Genomic DNA, 15,320 nt, shown 5'->3' with positions numbered 1-15,320 from the left:
ATTAAACTTAGATTTTAAAGTGGTCTTACCCAGGAAGCTTGGAACACTTCAATACCATGTAGTCCCCACTTGATCCCTCTGGAAGTTTTATAACTTCAGGGTGTTTCTCCTAGGAAATAAGTAGAGCTATATGTTGAAACTGGCTTCTGAGATACATATTTATTCTTTGTTAATAATTAAAATGATATTATCAGTAAAGCATTATAGGGAGTCAGTTTATAAGATATAGCTTGTTAAATCGACAAACCAAACTGGATTGCCATTAGAAAACTATGGCTGATATTTCACAACCATGTGGCTATAAACCTGTAGCTAGCAATTAAGATATTATAAATAATTTGACATGTACTTTGATGGCAAACTGAACTGAACATCTGCTGTAAAAACTGTACCTAAACAGTTCGAAGAAGCAGAATCTGCCAGATCGGGAACACTTTTGGTAAACAGATCACGGTTATGGATCTTAGAAGTCTTGGAGACTCTTTAGAAGACAAATATATGGCTATTGTAGATGAATACCTTGTCCTAAATATAATTTCATTTGACAATATACTAATTGAATGAATAGCATCTGAATGCTTGAAGAGGCATTATTTTCTTTTTGCTCCTCCAAAAGCATTAACAGTTGTCAATTTGAAAATATTTGTGGCTACTTCTTGATGACATGAATTTGCATTATGATTTCAGGAAAATAAAACTATTTGGTTCAAACAATTCAATCAACTCAATAGTGTACATTGTCTTATTGCCTTAACTCTTTATTTATAAAATGTCAACAATGTTTCCTTTGTCACTTGGAGCTTCTTCAGATTCCAAGTTCTCCTCATCATATTTTCATATAATAAGAAAAGAAAGTTGCACAGATTCATAAATATCCACAATGTACATAGCAAGTTCAGGAGAGATATTCATAGAGTTTTCTTTCATTTCAACTGAGCACCCATGTTTAATATTTAAAATTTTATTCCTCTGATAATAAATACTTAGTAAAATCATAATTTTAAGAATATTGCAAGTAAAACCCACAGTTGCACATATGTATATTTATGTTCCTCACATAATGTCTCTTTTGGGTACCCGAGATCAATGAGTCACCACTCATAATCTGGGTGTTCATTTTTCCATGTGGCTACTTGTAAAGGACCATGAGAAATCCCTTTGTTAAGGGAACTGCTGTATATAAAAAAACATTTAATTGGTTAAGATACATGATACCTCACTAACAGTAGCCCACAGTGCTTGTAGTGATGCATACTTCTGTGATAGTTGTTTATCATGATAAACTAGAATTGGCGGAGTTTCTAAAATTGAAGAACAACCCTTTCTACTTTCTCCAGCTTTTTGAGACTATTTGCACAATCGCCAATGGTTGATTCAATTTTCTCAGAAATATCAGGATTGGAATTTACTCTTTATATGGATTTTGCAGATTCCCCAACAATTTGTTCCCCAAAATTCAGCACAATTCCGGTTGTGTGCTTGAAATGGAATAATGTTTTGACTGAGTTGTTATTCTTGTGGAAGACATCTCAGTGGATAGGAGATCAGAGGCTTGACAGTGAGCACTGTAAAGTCAAAGGCTTTGACTCCAAGTTATAAGAAAAAATTATTCTGGACAGCTTATCACTTACAAACAAAATACCAGAGAAATGTATGACCCTGTCTTCTTGAATCAGAAGTTAAAAGAATAACCCAATGTAGGAAATTCCATTACAGAAGACGGATTTTCAAGAGATATTAACTGCTGTGTATAGTTAAGTTATATTGATTCAGCTATTGAAAAAACCTCAAAATGGCGTACAATTTTTTCACTGTCTAGGTCTTGGCCACAATTTAACAAAGGTACATAGTAATTAAATGTGGTGTGCAAAAGACTTTTGATATCTGAGTTAAGACAAAGTTAAATTTGGTTAGATTTGGTACAAACCATAGGAAAAGGGATGCTTCCGATAATGCTGAGGCATGGGACTTGAAATAATACATCCATACAAAATAGACAAATAATACAAATTAAATGGGTGAGATTGAGTCCTCAGCATTCTTAAGTGACAAGGGTAGGATGCGTGATGAGGTTCTGCATAGGGAGTTCAGAGAGTTAGGTGCTAAGTTAAAAGGCAGGACCTTCAGGGTTGCGATCTCAGGATTGCTACCCGTGCTAGTGAGGCCAGAACAAGGAAGATTGTAGTTTAATACGTGGCTAAGGAATTGGCATAGGAGGGAGAACATCAGAAAATATAAATCTTAAAGCTCAATAAACAGAGAAGGTTTGTATTATTTGGCCATCTTGTTTGGACGTAGTATTTTAAGACCCATGCCTCAGCTCTCTTCCAGGGAAAGTGGGGCCTGTACAGAAGGGATGGTTTACACCTGAACTGGGGGGGGGGGGGGGGTTGAAGGGGAGAAACTAGCTTCTTGGCAGGAAGGTTTGTTAATGCTGCACAATGTGGTTTAAACTGGAGTTGCAGGTGGAGGGGACCCAGGGTACCACAACAGACAGTGGAGAGATTGTGGGGGCAGATATTGGTAAGATCTCAGACAAAGTCAGGAATCACAAGGTTGAGTATGGTGTGATTAGTGTCCTGAGCTGCATATACTTCAGTGCAAAAAGTATCGTAGGATGGGCAGGTAAGCTCAGGGCATAGACTAACACATTGAATTATGATACCATAGCCATTAATGAGATTGGTTGCAGGAGGGACAGGACTGGCAGCTCAGTATTCCAGGGTTCCGTTGTTTTAGACCTGGCAGAGCAGGAGTGATTAAAGGAGGAGGGGTGGCATTACTAGTCAGGGAAAATGTCACAGTTATACTCACTCAGGACAGACTGACGAATTCACCTAGTGAGGCGTTATGGGTGGAACTGAGGAATAAGAAAGGTATGACCACGTTAATGTGGCTATATTACAGACACCCAACAGTCTGAGGGATTTAGAGGAATAAATTTGGAGAGAGATTGTAGACTGTTGCAAGAAACATTTTGTTGTATTAGGAGGTGATTTTAACTTTCTACATATTGACTGGGATTCCCATACTGTAAAAGGACTAGAGTTTGTCAAATGTGTTCAGGTAAGTTTCCATAATCAGTACATAAGTCCCAACAAGAGAGTGTGTGATACGATATGCTATTAGGAGATGAGACAGGGCAGGTGACAGAAGTCTGTGCAGGGAAACCCTTTGCATCTAGTGATCACAATGCTATTAGTTTCAAAGTAAATATGAAAAAAGCCAGGTCTGGTCCGTGGGTTGAAATCCCAAACTAAAGGAGGAGGGATGGCATTAATATTCAGGTAAAATGTCATAGCAGAGATAGGCCTGGACCACAGGTTGACAGGAAAAGTGGATCAGTCACGATGAGATGGCAGTGCAGATTCAATGGGCCAAATGGCCTAATTCTGCTCCTACATCTTATGGTCTTAAATTGGAAGAAAGGTCAATGTTGCTGCTATCCAATAAGGAATAGAGTGTACTTGGAGAAGGAGCCAGACTGCTTGACTCGAAGGTAGAAGAGAAAAAAAAACAGATCATAGATATGATTATTTGTAAGGGACATTGATTAAGCAAAGGGAAGAGAAATAAATTACCCAACATAGAGTTCAATGCAGATTAATAAGAGGTAACCCACTTTTGACCCAAGAGAAATAAATCAGAGAGTTTTCTGCATGATTACAAACAAGGAAATGTGCAGCAGCAGAGATCTGTGACTTCAAGTGGAAAAATCATTACTAGTTGTTGGACAATTGCAAAAATTAGTACAGAAGTGGAAGCCATAGAAAGGGTGCAGAGGAGATTTACAAGGATGTTGCCTGGATTGGGGAGCATGCCTTATGAGAATAGGTTGAGTGAACTCGGCCTTTTCTCCTTGGAGGATGAGAGGTAACCTGATAGAGGTGTATAAACTGATGAGAGGCATTGATCATGTGGGTAGTCAGAGGCTTTTTCCCAGGGCTGAAATGGCAGGGCAGTTTTAAGGTGCTTGGAAGTAGGTACAGAGGAGATGTCAGGGGCAGGCTTTTTACGCAGAGAGTGGTGAGTGAGTGGAATGGACTGCGGCAATGGTGGTGGAAGCGGATACGATAGGGTCTTTTAAGAGACTCCTGGACAGGTACATGGAGTTTAGAAAAACAGAGGGCTATAGGTAACCTTAAGTAATTTCTAAGGTAGGGAGATGTTCGGTACAGCTTTGTGGGCCGAAGGACCTGTATTGTGCTGTAGGTTTTCTATGTTTCTATGTCAGTTTAAAGGAGATTTGCCCTTATCCCAAGATGGTCTGAATTCAAATGTGAGAATGAATTTCAGATGTTGAAGATTTACAGGAGTGAGATAAATCAGCTGGTTGAGTGGTGTCATAGCAACAACTTTGCACTCAATGTCAGTAAGACCAAGGAACTACTTGTGCAGTTCAGGAAAGGTAAGTCGAGGGAACACACACCAGTTTTCTTTGAAGGATCAGAGGTGGAAAAGATGAGCAATTACAAGTTCCAAGGTGTCAACAGCTCTGAGGATCTACAGTATCAACATATTAATATAATTACAAAAAACACATGACAACAGCTGTAAGTCACTAAAAACACTCAGAAAGTTCTACAGATGAACCATGGAGAGCATTCTAACTGGTTGCATCACTGCCTGGTATGGAGGGGCCACTGCACAGGATCGGAAAAAGCAGCCAGAAAATTGTAGATTCAGCTAGTCCATCATGGGCACTAGACTCTCCAGCATCCAGGACATCTTCAAAAGGCAATGCCTCAGAAAGGTGGCATCCATCATTAAGTATCCCATCACCCAGGACATGCCTTCTTTTCATTGCTACCATCAAAGAGGAGGTACAGGAGCCTGAAGACACAAACTCAATGTTTCAGGAACAGCTTCTTCCCCTCTGCCATCAGCTTTCTGAATGGACACTGAACCCGTGAACACTACCTCACTATATATATTTCCCCTTCTTTTTTAACTACTTAATTTATTATTTTATATACAGTACTTTGCACACATATATAGCTAGGGTGCCTAAGACTTTTGCACAGTACTGTAGTAATTTTATGTATTGCATTGAACTGCTGCCATTAAAAAAACTAATTTCATGACTGATGTGAGTGATGACATTGTGGATTGAGACTGGAAAGGGACAGGCAGAGAAGGGAATGGGGAGGGTATAGAAAGCACCAGAAAGACATTCTGTAATAATCAATAAACCAATTGTTTGGAATCAAATGACCTTGCCTGGTGTCTCAGGGCTGAGTGTGCCTGTACTGTACTCATGCCATCCCCCACCCTTGCACTCCTTCTCCGCTGACTGTTCTACATCCCTCTCCTCATACCCCTAATGAACAGTAGCTCCATCCTTGCCAATCCTGGTTCCCACCAGATTTACAAACTTGCTCTCTGCTCCATGTTGACAAATACATACTGTGCAAAAATCTTAAGACACCCTGGCCATATATGTGCCTAAGATTTTTGCAGAGTACTGTATAATTTTTATTTTGTAGTTTATAGTGTTTATTACTATGTACTGCAAAGTACCACTGCTGCAAAACAACAAATTTCATGGCATAAGCCAGTGGTATTAAACTTGATTCTGATACTTATAGACCCTTAGATTGTGTGTTTTGTTTGGGTGCCTCATTTTAAAAAGAATATGTTTTGGAATTTTGCAACACAGATGTACTAGAATCATTAAGACCATAAGATATGGGAGCAGAATTAGGCTATTTGGCCTATCGAGTCTGTTTTGTCAATCCATCATGGCTGATATATTATCCCTCTCAAACCCATTCACCCTGTAACTTTTGATGCCCTGACTGATCAAGAACCTATTAACCTCCACTTTAAATATACCCAATGATTCGGCTTCCACAGCCACCTGTGGCATGAATTCCACAGAATTCCATAGATTCATCATTCTAAAGACATTTCTTTGTCATCCCTGTTCGAAATTAATGGCATTTGAGGATACGTTTTCTTCAGGGGTTAACTTGCTTTTGTTTGCATTCCCTTGAGTTCAGAAGATTGAAGAGTCTTTAAAATGTTGCCACAATTTGAGATAAAGAAACATTTTCTTGTTTGACAAAAACCAAAAAATAGCATAATTTAAAAATCAGCATGACAAGAGCAAAATCAGGAACTTCTCTATTCAGCAGGAAGAGGATCAATTTAAATTATATAGCTTTGTTCATCTGCACTGAGTGATGGATTTATAGTTACACTGTATGGAAACGGGCACTTCAGCTCATTGATTCCACAGCGACAGTCAAAAACTCAGTTACATTATCATAATTACCACTCATAATCTCATAAAATACTGAAAGGTCACCTTCAGCTTCTCGTACTCAACTGAAAGTGAATTAAGAAGGGTAACTGGATGATGCCACAGCAATGTTCAAGGATGGCATTGGAAAACTCAAAACACCTCCTGAAGCATTGGAAAACATCCTCAAGGATAAAATTTGTGATCATTTGGAAAGGCAGGACAGATTAAGGAGTGTCAGCCTGGTTTTGTGTAGTGGAAGACTTGCCTCACGGATCTGATCGAGTTTTTTGAAAATTTCTAGGAAAATTGATGTAAACAAATTGGTAGATGTGGTATACAGACGTTTGTAAGGTTTTCAACACAGTTCCACATGGCAGGCCGATGCAGAATCTTAAAACATTTGGGGTCTAAGGTGTTTTGGCAAACTGCATACAAAACTGGCTTTGTAATAAGAGGCCGAAAGTTACGGTAGAAGACTGTATTAAACCAGAAGACATAGGAGCAGAATTAGGCCATTTGGCTCGAGTCTGTTCCACTATTGGCTGACCCTTTTTTCCCTCCTCCTCAACCCTATTTCCCAGCCTTCTCCCCGTAACCTTTGATGCCATGTCCAATCAAGAACCTGTCAATCTCTGCCTTAGATATACCCGATGACCTGGCCTCCACAACTGCCTGTGGCAACAAATCCCACAAATTCACCATCCAATAGCTAAAGAAATTTCTCTGTATCTCTGTTTTGAATACATGCCCCTCTATCCTGTGGCTGTGCCCTCTTGGTCTGGACTCTCCCACCATGGGAAACATCCTTTCCACATCTACTCAGTCTAGGCTTTTCAACATTCAAAACATTTCATTGAGATCCCTGCTCAATCTTCTAAATTCCAGCCAATACAAACGCAGAGCCATAAAACATTCTTCATATAACAACCCTTTCATTCCTGGAATCATCCTTGTTAACCTCCTCTATATCCTCTTCAATGTCAGCACATGTCTTATAAGATGAGGAGCCCAAAAATGTACACAATACTCAAGCTGAGGCCTCACCAGTGCCTTATAAAGCCTCAGAATCACATCCTTGTTCTTTGAGACTTTGAATGACTATTTTGTGTTGGTCTTCAAGGTGGAAGATACGTCTAACATGCCAAAGAGAGTTGTTATGGATGCGATGGGAGGTGAGGACCTCAGTACAGTAGCTCTCAGTAAAGAGGAAGTGCTGAGAAAACTTGTGGGCCTGAAGATAGACAAGTCCCCAGGTCCTGATGGAATGCCTCCCAGGGTACTGAAAGAAATGGCATAAGTTATAGTAGAGGCTTTGGTGATAATTTACCAAAGTTCTCTGGAATCTGGGCAGGTCCCAGCAGATTGGATGTCAGCAAATGTCACACTACTGCTGAAAAAAAGATGTGGCCAAAAGACAGGTAACTTGTAGGCCAGTCAGTTTAACACCTGTAGTTGGGAAAATGCTTGAAGCTATCATTAAAGAAGAAATAGTGAGACATCTGGAAAGAAATGGATCCATCAAGTTGATGCAGCATGGATTCAGCAAACACAGGTCCTGTCTGACAAACTTTCTGGAGTTCTTTGAGAATATAATGAGCACAATGGATAGAGGGGAAGAGATGAACACTATTTACTTGGATTTCCAGAAAGCATTCGATAAGGTGCCACATAAAAAACTTAAGCATAAGATAAGAATGCATAGAGTTGGGTGTGATGTATTAGCATGGATAGAGGATTGGTTAACTAATAGGAAGCAGAGAGTTGGGATACATGGGTGTTACTCTGGTTGGTAATCAGTGGTGAGTGGTGTGCCGCAGCGGTCAGTGCTGGGTATGCAACTGTTCACGATATACATTAACGATTTGGAAGAGGGGACTGAGTGTAGTGTATCTAAATTTGCTGATGATACTAAATTGAGTTGAAAAGCAAATTGCGCAAAAGATATGGAGAGTCTGCAGAGAGATATAGATAGGTTAAGTGAGTGCACAAGGGTCTAGCAGGTGGAGTACAATGTTGGTAAATATGAGGTCATCCACTTTAGAAGGGAAAATGAAAGAGCAGATTATTAACTAAATGGTAAAAAATTGCAGCATTCTGCTGTGCAGAGGGACTTGGGAGTGCTTGTTCATGAGTCACAAAAGGTTGGTTTGCAGGTGCAGCAGGCTATCAAGAAGGCAAATGGAATGTTGGCCTTCATTGCTGGAGCAATGGAATTTAAGAGCAGGGAAGTTATGCTCCAACTGTACAGGGTACTGGTGAGGCTGCACCTGGAGTACTGTGTGCAGTTCTGGTATCCTTACTTGAGGAGGGATATACTGGCTTTGGAGGCAGTATAGAGGAGGTTTACCAGGTTGATTCCAGAGGTGAGGGAGTTGGACTATGAGGAGAGATGCCTGGGACTGTATTCACTGGAATTCAGAAGAATGAGAGGAGATCTTACAGAAACATATAAAATTATGAAAAATAAGATAGAGGCAAATAAGTTGTTTCCACTGGTAGGTGAGATTAGAACTAGGGGACATAGCCTCAAGATTTGGGGGAGTAGAATTTGGATGGAGATGAGAAGAAACTGCTTTTCCCAGAGTGTGGTAAATCTGTGGAATTCTTTGCTCAATGAAGCAGTGGAGGCTAGCTCAGTAAATATATTTAAGTCAAGGTTGTATAGATTTTTGCATAGTAGGGGAATTAAAGGTTATGAGGAAAAGGTAGGTAGGCGGAAATGAGACCATGGCCAGATCAGCCATGATCTTATTGAATGGAGAGGCAGGCTCTACATGCCAGATGGCCAACTCCTGCTCCTATTTCTTATCTTCCAATGTTCACTACTACAAACATTAAGCTCACTGGTCCCAGGTTTCCCTACTTCCCTTCTTAAATATGGGAACAACATTAGCTACTCTCCAGTCTTCTGATACCTCAGCCATTGCTATAGATGAGGCAAAAATCTAAAAATATAGAAAACCTACAGCACAACACAGGCTCTTCAGCCCATAGTGATGTGCTGGACATGTACTTACTTTAGAAATTGCGTAGGGTTACCCGTAGCCCTCTATTTTTCTAAGCTCCATGTACCTATCCAGGAGTCTCTTAAAAGACCCTATTGTATCTGTCTCCACCACTGTCACTGGCAGCCCATTCCACACACTCACCACTTTTTGTGTAAAAGAAATTACCCCTGACATCTCCTCTGTACCTACTTCCAAGCACCTTAAAACTGTGCCCACTTGTGCTAGCCACTTCAGACCTGGGAAAAAGCCGCCGACTATCCACATGATCAATGCCTCTCATCACCTTATACACCTCTATCAGGTCACCTCTCATCTTCCATCGCTCCAAGGAGAAAAGGCCAAGTTCATTCAACCTATTCTCATAAGGGCATGCTCCCCAACCCAGGCAACTTCCTTGTAAATTTTCTCTGCACCCTTTCTATAGTTTCCACATCCTTCCTGTAGTGAGGTGATCAGAAATGAGCACAGTACTCTGAGTGGGGTCATGCCAGGGTCCTATATAGCTGCAACATTACCTCTCGGCTCTTAAACTCAATCCCATGATTGATGAAGGCCAATGCACTGTATGCCTTCTTAACCACACAGTCAAACTGCACAGCTGCTTTGAGTGTCCTATGGAATTGGACCCAAGATCCCTCTGATCCTCCACACTGCCAAGAGTCACACCATTAATACTATATTCATATTCGATCTACCAAAATGAACTACTTCACAGTTATCTGGGTTGAACTCCATCTGCCACTTCTCAGCCCAGTTTTACATCCCATCAATGCCCTGCTGTAACCTCTGACAGCCCTCCACACTATCCACAACACCCACAACCTTTGAGTCATCAGCAAATTTACTAACCCATCCTTCCACTTTATCATCCAGGTCATTTATAAAAATCACAGAAAGAAGAGGTCCCAGAACAAATCCCTGAGGCACAACACTGGTCAACAACCTCCATGTAGAATATGACCAGTCTACAACCACTCTGCCTTGTGTGTGCAAGCCATTTCTGGATCCACAAAGCAATGTCCCCTTGGATCCCATGCCTCCTTACTTTCTCAATAAGCCTTGCATGGGGTACCTTATCAAATGCCTTGCTGAAATCCATATACACTACATCTACTGCTCTTCCTTCATCAATATGTTTAGTCACATCCTCAAAAAATAAAATCAGGCTCGTAAGGCACGACCTGCCTTTCACAAAGCCATGCTGATTATTCTTAATAATATTATGCCTCTCCAAATGTTCATAACTCCTGCCTCTCAGGATCTTCTCCATCAACTTATCAACAACTGAAGTGAGACTCTCTGGACTATAATTTCCTGGGCTATCTCTAGATAGATAGATAGATAGATACTTTATTCATCCCCATGGGGAATCACCACAAAGAAGAGGGCGCTCTCCACAACTGACCTATAGAACATCTTCAGCATGTCACTACAAACATTGAATGACGCCAACCTTCTAAGGAAGTACAGTCGACTCTGTGCCTTCCTGCACAAGGCATCTGTGTTGGCAGTCCAGTCTAGCTTCTCATCTAACTGTACTCCCAGATACTTGTAGGTCTTAACCTGCTCCACACATTCTTCATTAATGATCACTGGCTCCATATGAGGCCTAGATCTCCTAAAGTCCACCACCATCTCCTTGGTCTTGGTGATATTGAGACGCAGGTAGTTTGAGTTGCACCATATCACAAAGTCCTGTATCAGTTTCCTATACTCTTCCTCCTGTCCATTCCTGACACACCCCACTATGGCCGTGTCATCAGTGAACTTCTGCACATGACAGGACTCCGAGTTACTTATATTGGAAGTCCGATGTGTACAGGGTGAACAGGACCGGAGAGAGTACGGTCCCCTGCGGCGCTTCTGAGCTGCTGACCACCGTGTCAGACCTACAGTCTCCCAACCGCACATACTGAGGTCTATCTGTCAAGTAGTCCACTATCCAATCCACCATGTGAGAGTCTACTCCCATCTCCGTTAGTTTGTGCCTTAAGATCTTGGGCTCCCTTTCTTGAATAAGGGAACAACATCTGCAACCCTCCAATCATCTGGAACCTCTCCTGTCCTTGCTGATGATACAAAGATCATTGCCAGAGGCTCAGCAATCTCCACCCTTGCCTCCCACTGTAGCCTGGGGTATATCCTGTCCGGTCCCGGTGACTTATTCAACTTGATGCTTTCCAAAAACTCCAGCACATCCTCTTTCTTAATGTCTACATGCTCAAGCTTTTCAGTCCACTGTAAGTCATCCCTACAATCGCCAAGTTCCTTCTCCATAGTGAATACTGAAGCAAAGTATTCATTAAGTACCTCTGCTACCTCCTCCGGTTGCATACACACTTTTGCACTGATACACTTGATTGGTCCTAATCTCTCATTTCTTATCCTCTTGCTCTTCACATACTTGTAGATTGCCTTGGGGTTTTCTATAATCCTGCTCGCCAAGGCCTTCTCAGGGCCCCTTCTGGCTCTCCGAAGGTCCTTCCTGCTAGCCTTATAATTTTCTAGATCTCTATCATTACCTAGTTTTTTGAACCTTTTGTCAGCTTTTCTTTTCTTCTTGATTAGATTTTCAACTGCCTTTGTACACCACGGTTCCTGTACTCTACCATCCTTTCCTGTCTGATTGGAATGTACCTATGCAGAATGGCACACAAATATCCCCTGAACATTTGTCACATTTCTGCTGTACATTTCCAAGAACATCTGTTCCCAATTTATGCTTCCAAATTCCTGCCTGATAGCCTCATAATTCCCTTTGCTCCAATTAAACGTTTCCCTAACTTGTCTGTTCCTATCCCTCTCCAATGCTGTGGTAAAGGAGATAGAATTGTGATCACTATCTCCAAAATGCTCTCCCGCTGAGAGACCTGATCCCTGACCAGGTTCATTTCCCAGTATCAGATCAAGTACAGCCTCTCCTCTTGTAGGCTTACTTGCCTGAACACATCTAACAAACTCCATCCCATCTAAACCCCTCGCTCTAGGGAGATGCCAATCAATACTGGGGAAATTAAAATCCCCCATCACAACACTTATTACTGCACCATTCCAGAATCTGTCTCCCTATCTGCTCCTCAATATCCCTGTTACTATTGGGTGGTCTATAAAAAACAACCAGTAGAGTTATTGACCCCTTCCTGTTTCTAACTTCCACCCACAGAGACTCAGTAGACAATCCCTCCATGACTTCCCCCTTTTCTGCACCCATGACACTATCTCTGATCAACAGTGCCATGCCCCCACCTCTTTTGCCTCCCTCCCTGTCCTTTCTGAAACATCTAAAGCCTGGCACTTGAAGTAACCATTCCTGCCCCAGAGCCATCCAAGTCTCTGTAATGGCCACAACATCACAGCTCCAAGTACTGATCCATGCTCAAAGCTCATCCTATTTGTTCATAATACTCCTTGCATTAAAATAGAGACATCTCAAGCCATCAGTCTGAGCGCCTGCCTATCTTCCCTGTCATACTGCCTACAAACTTTCTTTATTTGTGAGCCAACCGCCCCTTCCTCTGTCTCCTCAGTTCAGTTCCCACCCCTCAACAATTCTAGTTTAAACTCTCTGCAATAGCCTTAGCAAACCTCCCTGCCAGAATATTGGCTCCCCTCGGATTCAAGTGCAACCCATCATTTTTGTACCGGACTCGTCTGCCCCAAATGAGGTCCCAGTGATCCATAAATCTGTATCCCTCCCGCCTGCTCCAACCCCTCAGCCACACTTTTGTCCTCCACTTCACTCTATTCTTATACTCACTGTCTCTGTCAGAGCCCCAGCAATCTTCTTCCTTGCTTCCCATAACACCCACTTCATCAGCCCCTGGGGATTTATCCATTACTATCTCTAATACTTTCTTGATATACACATGACCATCAGAATACATCTGCTCTAACTCTCTCCATCTTTATCCCAGGTGAAAACTGATGAGGAATATTCATTCAGGACACCATACACATATCCTGTCTTCAAACAGAATTCTCTTTTGTCTCTGAAGGGCCCTAACTGTCCTCTTGCTTCTAATATATTTACAGTGCCTAAAAAATGAATTCACCTCACTTTGGAAGTTTTCATGTTTTATTGTTTTACAAAATTGAATCACAGTGGATCTAATTTGGCTTTTTTGACATTGATCAAGATTAATAGACTCTTTCTTGTTAAAATGAAAACATCTCTAGAAAGTGATCTGAATTAATTACAAATATAAAACACAAATTAATTGACTGCATAGGAATTCACCCTCCCCCCTTTTAATATGTCACACCAAATCATCATTGGTGCAACCAATTGGTTTTAGAAGTCACATAACTAGTTAAATGGAGATCTGTTCTTGGAGACCTATGTGCAGTCAAGGTGTTTCAATTGGTTGTAGTAAAAATGTAATTGTATCTGGAAAGTCCAACTGCTGGTGAGTCTGTATTCTGACAAAAATTACACCATGAAGACAAAAGAACACTCCAAGCAACTCTGCGAAACGGTTATTGAAAAGCACAGGTTAGGAGATGGATACAAGAAAATTTCCGTATCACTGAATATCCCTTGGAGTACAGTTAACTCAAGCATCAAGAAATGGAAAGAATATGGCACAGCTGTAAATCTGCCTAGAGCAGGACGTTCTCAAAAACTGAGTGACCGTGCAAGATGGGAGAGACTGCGCATACAGAAACTGTTGCCCAGCTACTTCACCAGTCGCAGCTTATTAGGAGAGTGACAAAGAGAAAGCCACAGTTGAAAAGAATCTCCCATGAAATCTTGGCTAGAATTTGCCAGAAGGCATGTAGGAGACTCTGAAGTCAGCTGGAAGAATGTTCTATGGCCTGATGAAACCAAGATTGAGCTTTTTGGCTATCAGATTAAACACTATGTTTAGTGTAAACAAACTCCGCACATCATCAAAAATACAGTGAAATATGGTTGTAGCTGCATCATGCTGTGGGGATGTTTCACTGCAACAGGCCCTGGAAGGCTTGTGAAGCTAGATGGTAAAATGAATACAGCAAAATACAGGCAAATCCTGGAGGAAAACCTGGTGCAATCTGCAAAATAACTGCAACTCGGGAGATTTGTTTTCCAGCAAGACAACAACCCCAAGTATAAAGCCAAAGCTACACAGAAATGGCTTAAAAACAACGAAGTTAATGTCCTGGAGTGGCCAAGTCAGAGTCCAGATCTCACTCCAATTGAGAATTTGTGGCTGGACTTGACAAGGCCTGTTCACTCACAATCCCCATGCAATCTGACAGAGCTTGAGCAGTTTTATATAGAAGAATAGGGAAAAATTGCAGTGTCCAGACGTGCAAAGCTAACAGAGTCCTATCCACACAGACGTGAGGCTGTAATTGCTGCCGAAGGTGCATCTACTATATACTGATCTGATAGGGGTGAATACTTATGCAATTATTTTGTGTTTTATATTTGTGATTAATTTAGATCACTTTGTAGAGATCTGTTTTCACTTTGATATGAGTCTTTTTCTGTTGATCAGCGTCAAAAAACCCCAAATTAAATCCACTGTGATTAAAGGTTGTAAAACAACAATGAAAACTTTCAGAGGTGCACTGTATAAATAATTTCAAACTTTGCTTAATTCTGTTGGCCAGGGCAATTTCATGTCCGATTCTCCTCACCCCCACCCCCCCACGCCCCATTTCCCTAAAGTGCTTTCTTAAAGTTTCTCTTGTTATGCCCTCGGCCCCCTCCTTTGTGAGAATCGCAAGAGCCCTAGTCGAGGGGGGGTCAACTGACCCAAGAGAGAAAGAGACGTGCTGAATAGACACAGGAAAATGGGAGAGATAGAGAGAGACGTGCGGAAGACCACGTTCTCCCAAGAAGCAGAATAAAGGCGACATTGACTATTGTCTCATGGAGACCACGTGAAAAGCCCTCGGGCAAAGTGGGCTGGTTGAGAGAGAGATCGCATTACCTGCAACCTGATTGATACCTGCGATCCCGTGAAGAAGTATAAAGGAGGGTCTGAGGGGGGGAAACCCTCAGACGCACCAAGGAGACACCAAGGAAGCACGATACCGATTCCCGTGGGAGTGGGAAGCCATTTTGAAGGAAGCCA

At 41.6% G+C, this 15,320-nt stretch overlaps 1 protein-coding gene across 1 annotated transcript in view; it reads right to left on the bottom strand.

Moving 5' to 3' along the window:
- cenpp (centromere protein P) overlaps positions 1 to 15,320 on the bottom strand; it is a 304,546-nt gene that overhangs the window by 12,921 nt on the left and 276,305 nt on the right. The window contains exon 7 of the mRNA XM_073072681.1: positions 30 to 109. Coding sequence (XP_072928782.1) covers positions 30 to 109 — 80 coding nt within the window. The remainder of the gene's footprint in view (positions 1 to 29; positions 110 to 15,320) is intronic.

Source organism: Hemitrygon akajei, chromosome 19 (assembly GCF_048418815.1).
Source record: "Hemitrygon akajei chromosome 19, sHemAka1.3, whole genome shotgun sequence".
Taxonomy (NCBI): domain Eukaryota; kingdom Metazoa; phylum Chordata; class Chondrichthyes; order Myliobatiformes; family Dasyatidae; genus Hemitrygon; species Hemitrygon akajei.
This window is presented reverse-complemented; position numbering and strand designations above follow the sequence as displayed.